This window comes from Sorex araneus, chromosome 2 (assembly GCF_027595985.1).
Source record: "Sorex araneus isolate mSorAra2 chromosome 2, mSorAra2.pri, whole genome shotgun sequence".
NCBI lineage: Eukaryota > Metazoa > Chordata > Mammalia > Eulipotyphla > Soricidae > Sorex > Sorex araneus.
Genome location: NC_073303.1, coordinates 122411417 through 122423109, shown reverse-complemented (window position 1 = coordinate 122423109; position 11693 = coordinate 122411417). Strand labels below are relative to the sequence as shown.

At 48.5% G+C, this 11693-nt stretch overlaps 1 protein-coding gene across 1 annotated transcript in view; it reads right to left on the bottom strand.

Moving 5' to 3' along the window:
- Nucleotides 1-573: 573 nt before the first annotated feature.
- Nucleotides 574-11693, bottom strand: part of LRP12 (LDL receptor related protein 12) — a 77066-nt gene continuing 65946 nt past the window's right edge. The window contains exons 4-7 of the mRNA XM_055127662.1: nt 11162-11364; nt 7439-8549; nt 5617-5749; nt 574-3123 (exon numbers count right to left, since the gene is read on the bottom strand). Coding sequence (XP_054983637.1) covers nt 2155-3123; nt 5617-5749; nt 7439-8549; nt 11162-11364 — 2416 coding nt within the window. The 3' untranslated portion in view covers nt 574-2154. The remainder of the gene's footprint in view (nt 3124-5616; nt 5750-7438; nt 8550-11161; nt 11365-11693) is intronic.

Sequence of the window (11693 nt, the reverse complement as noted above, 5' to 3'; positions counted from 1 at the left end):
TGCCTTGCACGTGGCCGACCCGGGTTCAAATCCCAGCATCCCATATGGTCCCCTGAGCATGACCAGGGGTAATTCCTGAGTGCAAAGCCAGGAGTAACCCCTGTGCATTGCCAGGTGTGACCCAAAAAGCAAAAAAAGAAAGCTGAGCTGCTTTAGAAGGGCCAGACAATAGGGCATTTGCCTTGCTGTGGCCAACCTGGGTTTCATTCCTGCCTCACCCCCCCACCACCCTGATATGGCCCCCAGGAGCCTGACAGGAGTAATTCCTGAAGTGCAGAGCCAGGAGTAACCCCCGGGGCACTGCAGGTGTGCCCCCATCTTCCCCCCACCCCCAAAGATACACCAATTAAGAGACAGTTTCCTTAGTCAAAATAATATTCAGGTCCTATTGGGTTCTTATCTCTAAGTAGTGGTGTAAGCTACCACTTTACTACAAAGTAGGTACCAAGGCAGAAAATCCCCATTTAATTTTTCTCCTGTGTATCTTGGCATATTTCATGTCCCAAAATTGTGTGGTCACCAAAATGAAACAAAATCAGAGAGACCTTGATTTTAGAAAGTACCTCAAGGCAATACAAAAAAAAAATTCATTTTAATTTTTGATACATATTAAAACATTTCAGTCAGTTCTTCCTGACGGCATAACAGGACAAATACACAAGACCTCAAACATGCTTTAAAATGACATTCAGCAAAAGATTTAAAATTTAATAAATAGTAATAATCACACACAAATACATTTCTCCATACTCAATCAATTAAGCTACTGAAACAGACAGCTAAGGAATAAATAAACAGGAACTGACAATAAAAAAAATGTGCAGAGCTTTGCAACTCACTCTACTTATAAAAGGGGGCCACTGCAATGTTATTATTTTTCTTAATCTGCTTTTCTTCAACAGGTAGCAGGACTCATTTCCCCCCGGAACAAAATATATTGAAAAAAATCACTTTCTTTCAATAATGCAGTCTTTAAATACAACAAATAAATATGAAACCAGCAAAGCAAATTCAAGTTGTAATAAAAATGCCCCCTAACCCCCAGAAAGCTATGGAAATATATAGTCATTGTGAGAACAAATAATAGCATTTAAAGTGATAGTGCTTGTGCACCAAATTCATCTGAGACCTTGATATGATTTTAGTGCAAATCCCTAGGGTCCAATACAAGCATAACCCTGTGCCAGGGAAAGACATTACCAGTTAGGACTTATCTTGTACAATTTTTGTACATATTTTATAAAGTTCAATATTTAATGCATAGTAGAGTATCTTCATCCACTTAATTCTGTCCCTAAATAGAGATGAAAAAGGAAAGGATTTGGGATCTTACCATTTGGTTTGTACCATACTGGAGTAATAAAGTCAACATTAGAAAATCTATAAAACTTTTGTGGTTTTGGGGTTGTTTCTTTTTTTGCCATTAATTTAACTATCTAAATTTCACATCACTGAATGTTAAATGGAGGAGAAAAGTTTTTGGACAAAGATCCTTTTTCCCTTTGATAACCTCATTCTGACAAAAATCCAATTAATAGTAGGAACAAATGTTATACAAATAAAAACACAAGGATACGGGCTTCTTTTGCACACTGACCTTAATGGCTAGCATATGAAATGAAATGTGCTGGGAAAAAAAAAACACCAAAAAAAAAAAAAACCCAAAAACAATCGGTAATAAAAGGATTCAAAAGGATTCAGCTAAAAAGATGGCATTTCGTACAAACCGACCTTTGGACGGCGCATAAAGGGAACACGGAGGTGAAGGTGAGAATGTCAGCAGCCAAGGCGTCACCGCGGACGACAGTAAGCAGGATGAAAACGAGAAGCACGTGGAAGAAACATCATCAACCCAGAGGAGAACAAGATGCATTGCCAGCCGCTCCGGTGGGAAACTCTGCAAGCGGCTGCAACTCCGGCGAAAGTAGCGGTGCAGGCTGAGAACGCACCCTGCATCTTTAATTTTTTAAATTTATTTTTCATCCCTTTTTATTTTTGATGCAAAAAAATAAAAGAAAGAAAAGAAAAAGAAAAAAAGAGAGAAAGAAAGAAGAGTCTTATAGCCAAGTTAGAAAAACAATGACTGGGTATTGCTCCGACATGGGCGGGGGTGGAGGCGGGGTCGGGGTGCCCGGCAGCCCCCTGCATCTCCCACTAGCACAGTAACAACGCCTCGTCATCGCTTGTCTCGCCCTTGGGGGCGCCGTGCAGGAGGCACGAGTCCGGGATCCGCGCCGTGTGCACCATGCCGCAGTGCTCGCAAGGCCCGGGGTGCTGGGGGGCACCGGCCGAGGGGGCAGCGGGGCCGGGCCGGGGGGCGGCGGGCGCGGGCTCCGGGGCCAGGTCCAGGAGCGGCCGCGCGCAGTCGTGGGCGTCCGAGTCCGGCGCGCCGTCGGCGACGGGGATGAGTAGCTCCACGTCGTCGTCGTCCTCCCTGCCGTGCGCCCCGGGGCCCAGCTGTCTCAAGGGGCTGCGGCCCTGGCCTGTGGCCGCCGCGGCCGCCGTGCTGGCCGCCCCCGCGCCCCCCGCGCGCCCGAGCGTGCAGCGCACCCAGCGCAGCCCCTGAGTCACGCGGCTGAGTGCGCTGCTGAGCTGCTGCCGCGCCGGGCTCACGCTGCTCCGGGGCTCGGCCGTGGCCACCGTCGTAGTTGTGGTCGTGGGGGCCGTCGGGGCCGCCTCCCGGCCGCTCTCGGGGCCCCCCACGCGGGCGCTGGATGCCGTCGTCGCCACCGTGGTGGACGCCGAGGACACTGCCGGGCCGCTGGCCGCCACGGTGGCTTCCACGGCCGCCGTCGGGGCCACTTTCTGGGGCAGTGGCGCCGCCACCCCGCCGGCTGCCCCGGCCGCATCTCTCCGCTCGGTCTCCGTGTCGGTGTCGTCCGACTCCACGGAGAACAGGCTGCGGTGCGCGTGGCCTCTGTCCGCGTCCCGGCTGGAGCCCGGACCTGCGGCCACCTCGTCCCCGTCGGCGGACACCAGGGCCAGGGAGCCCGAGTGGCGGGAGCGCGCGAAGTTGAAGATGCGGTTCCAGATGTTGCTAGAGCGGCCGCCCATGGGGAGCCGGATGGACGTGAAGCCCAGCTGGGTGCGGACCGCCAGCCGCAGGTTTTCTAGAACCGATGCCTGCAGAAACAAACAAAAAAAAGGAAACCTCAGGGCTGGGAACTGGGGTGCTGGGAGAGGGGGCAGCCCTCGGTCTAGGGAGAAGCTGCGTGCCCAGCTCCATCACTCAGTGTCGGGGACCCCGAGGCACAGTCCAATTCTAGCACCCCTTATAGGTCCCTGCTGCTCTCAAACCTCAAAACTCCAACCACTGGTGACTGAGATTTTCTCCAGCCTCACCTATATGCAGCTGTAAGGGGGCACTGACTGCAGATAACAGTGCTTTGACTTCAAAACGCGGGGGTAGAAAGCAGATTCTAAGAGTGTTCCAAAGAGACTAATAAATTATTGGCCTCTCCTTTAGTAAGGTAGAAAGACCCACCGTAATTCACTACATGAGGGGTATGAAAGCTAGGCCCTTCATCTGTACTTCTTTATTTGATTCATAACTGATTTTCGGGGCGGAGGGGTGGAGGGGGGCTACATCCAGCAATGATCAGGGTGCAGCGAGCTCTGGGCTGGGGATTGAACTGGGTTAGCCACATCTAAGGCAAGAGCTTAGATCGTAACTCTCTTTTAAAACACAGAACAAGTTAACCCTAACATACATAACCGAAACTTCCAGATCATGTGAAAACTCTATTTCCAAACTGGTTATTAAGGATCTGTTAAATAAATAGCTAGTGAGGTTTCATTTATATGTCACAAATAAATACATGAGTTGTAATGCAGCAAAGGGAATAAGAGAGCCAAAATTAATTTGTATAAGGCACTATACCAGGTATATAAGATGTAAATTCCTTTCTCAGTCTTTAAATATTTAGTTGGGAAATAAAAAATTAAAGACTTATATTCAGTATTACATACAAACAATCATATCTTTGTTCTCTGAAAATTGGTGATTTTTATTTATTGCCCAGCTGAAAGGAAAATCTACCCGGTTTTCTAGATGAGTGAGTTTATGGATAATATTCAAACAGCTACAGTTTTAAAAAGCTTTATTGCCACCTAGTGGTCACAAAAAAGGAGTATACAGAATCAGAATGTAGCTTCTGGTATTTTAAGCTACATGATTTATATACACCATCTGAAACACATTATTTCCAATGGTGAGCTGATATACTCCCTTTCAAATTTTGATAGCTTGGCTCCACCTTTCCCCTCACAGAAGAAGCGAGGCACGGAATCAGGAGGGTGTGGTAGCGCAGTCTCCGTCTTTCACTGCAAGTGGTGTTGAATTTATGATTTCCACAGAGAGCCAAAAAGCTATGACCAAAGGAACATGTCACAGTCTACAGAATGTCTAAAGAAATTTGGATCTCAGCACACACAGATGTGCTACCCCAGTGAGAGAAAAGCCAACTATAAATCAGGAAAAAACAAACAAGTGGTTCAGGTCTCTAATGAACTCTTCCACAGATAGGGTCCCCACTTATTGGGGGAGGGGTAGGTCACAGCCCGCAGGTCACAGGGATCATTCCCAGGAGACAATGACAATGGACACCATATTTGATGCTTGAAGGCAAATGCTTTGACCTCTGTTCTGTATCTCGTGTCCTGAGTTTCCATTTTATTTTTTTCTACATCTGGTGAAGCTCAGGGATTATTCCCAGCACTGCACTCCTATCGGTGCTCAGGAGATAATATGGGATGCTGGGGATCAAATCCGTTCTGCCTCCTGTAAGGCAAAGACCCCGCCTTTTGTACTGTCACTCTTGACTCCCTGAATTTCCATATGAAATGTGTGATTCTCTATGCCCTCATGCATCCCAGCATAATCTTAAGCATTAACAGAATTAAAAAAAAAATCACAAAAATTTTAAGAACTTAAGAACATTAATAAAGATGAATGAGTCACTATTTAAAGAAAGCGGTATTCTTTTTGGGAGAGGGACAGGGACACCTGGCAGTGCTCAGGGGTCACTTCTGGCTCAGCACTCAGGAATCACTCCTAGTGATGCTCAGGGGACCATACGGGGTGCTGGGGATTGAACTTGGGTCAGCAGTATGCAAAGCAAGTGCCCTACCTGCTATACTATCTCTCTGGCCCTCAACAGGTGGTATGAATTTGTAAATACTGTAAAATCCTGCTAAAGTCCAGTGGGAATGTTCATTCAATTACTCTGACTTAGAAGTGGTGAATATCACAAGGATTAATTTATTCCTAGCACAGTGACTTTAGTTTTCAATCATAAGTCTTCTAATTGTTCAGTTTTAGTAGAAAATAGTCTATCAAACTTTACTTTTAAATTTGAAGGCGCTAAATTATCCTATATAGTAACGTGCCTAAAAATCCACGTAACCAAGTTAGAAGAGTGAGAAATATACTTTCACATCTATAACACTAAAATAAGATGAAATCATTATAACTGTACTTTGTCCACCTAGAGAATTCCTGAGAGTCAAGCCAAGGGTCCTTGCTTTACCCTACACAGAAGCATCAATTTCATTTCCCAAGGTCCTGAAATTAAAAAAAAAAAGAAAAAAGAAAAAAGAAAAAAATCCCAAATGTACCTGATTAGGTGAACAAACAGGAAAATCTTCAACTGGTGGAATTAAGCCCTGAGCAATCAACTGTCCGTAGGAAGGAGGGGCTTCTCTTCTTAACAATTCTGCTTCCACTCTTGACAACTGCGTTTCAAATGATCTTTGAGGGAAATGGGAGAATAAAAAGGTTGAGTTTAAAGTAAAAATCCCCCCAATATTTCCTAATAAATAATTCAGGCAATCTGACATTTCAAGTGATCCTTTTTAAAAGCTCATCCCCTCCTGGTCCCCCCAACTTCTAGGTGCTGAGGATGCAGGGGAGCCATCAGCAGCCTGGGGACCAGGACAATGACTTTTTGTTGCCATGGCTGTTTTTGGAGGACAACACCAGGCAGGGCTTAAGGGCTGTCCTGTGCTCAGGGGGTTTCAGGATGGACCCCAATATTCCCACTTGCAAGCACGTGCTCAGCCCACTCATCTCTATCTGGGCCTTCTGCCACCGCTATCCCCCATAGTTATTTTTTGATTTTTCTACCACTTGACTTAGGAGCTTGCACAGCCTTTTTATTTTTGTCCTCCAAGTCCACTCACAATCTCTTCCTCCTGACTCTCAACTCACTCGTGAGTCTATATACCTTACTCGGTGCTGAACTTGCACAGTACTTTGAATAGGTTCGCCAATTGCTAGATTTGGGGACTCAATATTTAAAACCAAACAGACAACAAAACAAAAGGTATTCACTGTGTCATAGCCTGCAAAATCTTTAAGAAAGATTATGATGAAAATGGGGCCTGCTAAACACAGGTTGGCTTCTCTCACCTCCAATTTTTGTTCTTTTTATTTTTGTTTTTTGGATGAAGCCGGGCAGTGCTTAGGGCTTACTCCTGGCTTTTCAAGCAAGAATCACTCCTTGTGGTGTTTGTGGGAAACCATATGAAATGCTGGGGATAGAACCCAGGTCGGCTGCATGCAAGGCAAGTGCCTTACCTGTTGTACTATCTCTCCGACCTCAGTATTTTCTTAATTAAAAAAAAAACAAAAAACAAAAAATTGCCATTGCACTAAAGGGGGCTAGACTGGATAGCACAGCAAGTAGGGTGTTTGCCTTGCATGCGGCCGACCTGGGTTCGATTCCTCTGTCCCTCTTGGAGAGCCCAGCAAGCTACCAAGAGTATCTCGCCTGCACTTTAAGCCTGGCAAGCTCCCCATGGTGTATTCGATATGCCAAAAACAGTAACAAGTTTCACAATGGAGATGTTACTGGTGTCTGCTCGAGCAAATCGATGAGCAACAGGATGACAGTGATACAGTGATTACACTAAAGTGGATTGTAACGATTTCCATATCCTGGCTTCATACTTGTCACCATAATCCACCATCCACCACCAGAGACTCAGACCTTCCCACTACTATCCCTACATTCCTTCTCTCTGTGTTCACCATCTGGAGCCTCAATTTCCTACTGGTAATATCCCAGGGTTGGTTTGTGTAAGTAACTCATAATTTACAGGCAAAACCAATCGGGCTGGGAGCAATACAGGGTAATAGAGATGACAGGGTCATTTTCCCTGTAGCTTATGAAGCACAGACTTAATTCTCCTTTTTTCGACCAGTATTTGGTTCTTTGATCTAGCTAACCTCTTGAGCCTTAGGCCCTCCACTGCAATCTTTTTTCCTCTTTTTTGGCTTTTTGGGTCACACCCAGCGATGCTCAGGGGTTACTCCTGACTCTGCACTCAGGAATTAACTCCTGGCAGTGCTATGGGACGCCAGGGATTGAACCTGGGCAGGCCACATCCAGGGCAAGTGCCCTCCCCGCTGCGCTGTCAGCTGCCTGGGCACACTGACCTTCGCTCGAACATCCTCAGGGAGTAGAGCTTGCAGGTGCAGCCCAGCGCGATGACCAGCAGCAGGCCGCAGATGAGGCTGCCGATGACAGCGGCGGTGATGACGCGGGTGGGCACGATGACGGGGCAGTTCTCCTCGTCGCTGCCGTCACCGCAGTCGTCCTGCGAGTCGCACACCCAGCTCTCGAAGACGCAGCGGTTGTTCTTGCAGTGGAAGTTGCCCGGCTGGCAGAAGAAACAGTTCTTCTCGTCGGAGCCATTGGGACAGTGGTTCTGGTAGTTGCAGCGGTCCGAGCGCGGGTAGCAGACGCCATTGCGAGAGCAGGGGAACTCCTCCTTCTGGCACACGGTGCAGTTGACCTCGTCTCGCCCATTGGGGCAGTGCCAGTAGCCGTCGCAGCGCTGCTGCTCCGTGTAGCAGCCCCAGTTGCCGCCGCAGGGTATCTCCCAGGGCAGGCAGAAGCCGTCCACCTGGTAGGTAGCATTGAAGCCCCGCGCCGCGTTCACCTTGTCGGCGCAGAAGTGCACGCGGACCTGGCCGGAGGAGGACACCACAGTGAGGGGCGCGTGGGCGTCAAAGGCCGTCAGCGCGCGCAGCAGGCGGTGCGGATTCTCCTCCAGACCGTCGTAGACCTTCACGTAGTCGCCGTAACCCGTGCCGTCCAGCTTGAAGTCGGTGAAGCGCAGGATGACCTTGCGGTGGTCGCCTGTGTCGATGAGCCAAGTGCAGTTGCTGCCCGGCGGGTAGAAGTCCGGGTAGTTGGGGGAGCTGAAGGTGCCGTAGAAGTACTTGAGCCACTGGCCGCACGTGGGCACATCGCAGTCGATCTCGTCGCCCAGGTCCAGGCAGTCGATGTTGCCATCGCACTTGAGGGCCTCGGGGAGGCAGGTGTAGACCTTGGTGAAGCGCGACAGGCACTGGAACTGGTTGTAGGCGCAGGGCTGGAAGGCGGCGGCGGTGGGCGGCTCGGCGGCGGGGGCCTGGGCGCAGACCTCCTCGTCCGAGCTGTCCCCGCACTCGTCCATGCTGTTGCACTTCCAGGCCTCGGGGATGCACTTGCCATTGCCGCAGCGGAACTGGTCACATGCACAATTGGGCTCCTCGGCTTTCCCTGCCGGGTGGTGGGAAAGACACAGCAAAATGTTACACAACCGTGGTGGGTTGGGGGGACCCCCAGAGAAAGAGAGAGTGTGCAGTGGGGAGGGCTCTGGCCCTGTAGGAGGCCGACCCAGGTTCCAACCCGGGCCTCCCATAATTCCTGAGTGCACCCAGAGCAACCCTGGGCACCTATGGTTGTGGCCCAAAGTGTGTACACGTGCGCGCGCACACACACACACACACACGCCAGCAAATAAGTTACCGCCGTGCCCCCTTGGAAAATGAATGCCAACAGCTGGTGAAGTTTGCATGATAAACACTGAGCACATCCAAGAGATGGGGACTGTCTGGACAAATCAATTAGATTCTGACAGCAAGTTACTACTGGATCATAACAAGCTTGAGTCAATCTGTTAAGTGCTTACTATTTGTTCCTTATAAATCTTGGCATTTTGATCTACAGAGAAGAGCCTGAATCTGTTTTCTCTGCAGAGCTATTTTACTGCTGAACATTTAGTAAAAGGAACGGCAAGACACAGGCTCCAGGAAGTACTGTCTAAAGTTAAATAACCTCGTTGTATTAGCCTTGTAAAGACAATTTCTCTTTAACAAATTCTTTTGAATCAAATAACTGTAAGGTACAGATACAAGGTTGCTTATGACTGGGTTTCAGTCATACAATGCTCCAACACCCGTCCCTTCACCAGTGGACATTACCCACCACCAATGTCCCCAGCTTCCCTCCCACCCTCCGAAACTGCCTATGTGTCTGGCACTTTTCTTATAAAAGACAGTTTTGAAATGAAGAAAATTTCATCCACAAGTCACCTTTCCTAATGTTTTTCATTACTTTCTAGTTGTTTCTGGGATGTATCATATTTTTGAAGTACCCTAGCTAGACTCAAATTTTTGCTAAGACTGACTTTATACTGTTTATAATGTTTCACGCGATTCTAACAATTCAGTTCTTTAATTTCAACAGTCTTAGTAGGACTGCAGTATGTTGGACGAATGTGTCTTCACCAGAGGGAGGAGGCTCAGAGGGCGGGGCATGCACCCAGCAGGCGGCAGCCCAGGCTCCATCCCTGGCAGCCCTTAGCTCCCCCAGCACAGAGCAAGGAAGAGTCCTCGGGCACTGCTGGCCTACAGTCAGACAGACAGACGGAAGTAGGGAGGAGAGGGCAAAAACTGATACACTTCCAGAATTCTAATGATCCCAGGTTACATAACAATGATGAGATGTGTGTGTTGGGGGACGCCCCAAATATCAGATTCCCACTGTACTGAAACTCACAAGACTGGACCAACTCTTACTGCTCCATTAACTTATTTAATGAAAACTAGACAGAAAATGTGCTTAGAAACTAAATAACCATTACGAAGATGACTTGGGGCAGGGGTGGGAAGGGCGGGGGGAGGAGGGAAGAAGCATGCTGGCCCAAGAAAACTGGCATCTTCGATGATGTGAAATGATTTCCTGCAAAAGGGCAGGCAGGACTTGAATGCCGCTGGCCATTCCTGTCAGAGCGAGCCTGTGTCTTGCCCAGTCTCAGTGCGGGAAGAAGAGGGCTGAGAAGGCGACTCGGATCCACAGAAACATATTCTGAAATGAATATCAGGGTGTGCATAAGCTCTCAGGAAAGAGAAAGTTTTATGTGTTTCTTTGTGGTGCCAGGGTTTTGAGCATGTAAGGGATTCCCTCTACCACTGAGCCACAAGAGAAAGTTATTAAAAAAAATTTTTAATATATAGGTCACACTCAGAGGGGCTTAAAGATTATTCCTGGCTCTGTGCCCAGAGGACACTGGCAATCAAACCCAAGTCTGCTACGTGCAAGGCAGGCACCCTTCCTGCAGTACTCTCTCTTGGGCCCCAAAACTTACTTTTAAAATAAATGCACTTAACAGATTAAAGAAGAAAAGTGACCTGAGTTTATAAAGTTAGTCATCTTACTGCACAAATACCCCAAGAGTCAATTCAGGAATCGAGAATCCTGAACTTCTAAATGCCCAATCCCAGCTGCTAGGAGAAGCCAGTCCCCATGACGGGGGCATCTCCTTCGTGGGCGCCCAGGATGTTGCACGGGGGTTGAAGGTGCATGTAAATAGGGGGGAGGGGGAGAGCAATGGCACGAGAATAGGGCCTGATGGACAGGATGAGAGAGAGAGGAAGAGGAAGGCCACAAGGTCAGGGGAAGGCTGCCACTGGACAAAGGTTAGTTAGTGCTGGTTCAGAAGCCTGGCACTGGAGCGCTTCATACGGGATAACTGGCTCATTACTTCTGTTTACTTTTATTGCCATGCTGCCACTGGACACAGGTTAATTAATGCTGGTCCAGAAGCCTAGTCCTGAGCACTTGATGCGGAGAAGTTGGTTCACTACTTCGGTTTAATTTCATTGCCATGCCACCATTGGAAAAAGGTTAATTAACACGGGCTGAGCACTTCGTACGGGAGAAGTTGGCTCATGACTTCATTTTTATTGTACGGCCACACCCTGACCATGCTCAGAGATGGCCCCGTGCCGGGCTCAAGGGGGCCATGTGTGGTGGCGAGGAGGCAAGCCCCTGCTCACTGTCCTCCCTTCTCCAGCCCTGCTCGCTGGCTGTCTTCTGTCAACACCCACCTGAGAAGTACGCCAGCCTGAAGCCCTTCTTTGAGACCGTGTCGTCAGAGTGGAACCGGATCCAGACGTGGTCTTGGGAGGAAATGTATGGCGGCGGGATGGTGGACCCACAGGCTCTGTAACTCTCAATGTTCTTGTACGTTTCTATCGTCAGCCAGTCCAAACTGCATCTTCTGGAGCCCTGAATGTCAAAATCCTGAAAGCTGCAACACAAAGCCAGGAACCACCAGTGAGAAGGGTGATTCCGGGAGCACGGCCGTAACACTACACAGTAACCAAGGCCTTTGTTTCAAGCCTCCATATGTGAATTTTAGCTACTGGGTTTTCTAGGCATGAAACCCAATCGCTGGCATTATCAGCACTTCTATGATCTCAACACTTTGCTCGCTTTTCCCCAGATTCTGCAATACTTTCTGATCAGTGATATCAGACCCCCAGATAATGCTGAAAAACATGTTGTCAAGTGGCCATTTCTCCCCTGTCTCCTTTCTCCGTATCTGTGTGGTTAGGAAAGCCAGTTTCCAATTCAGAA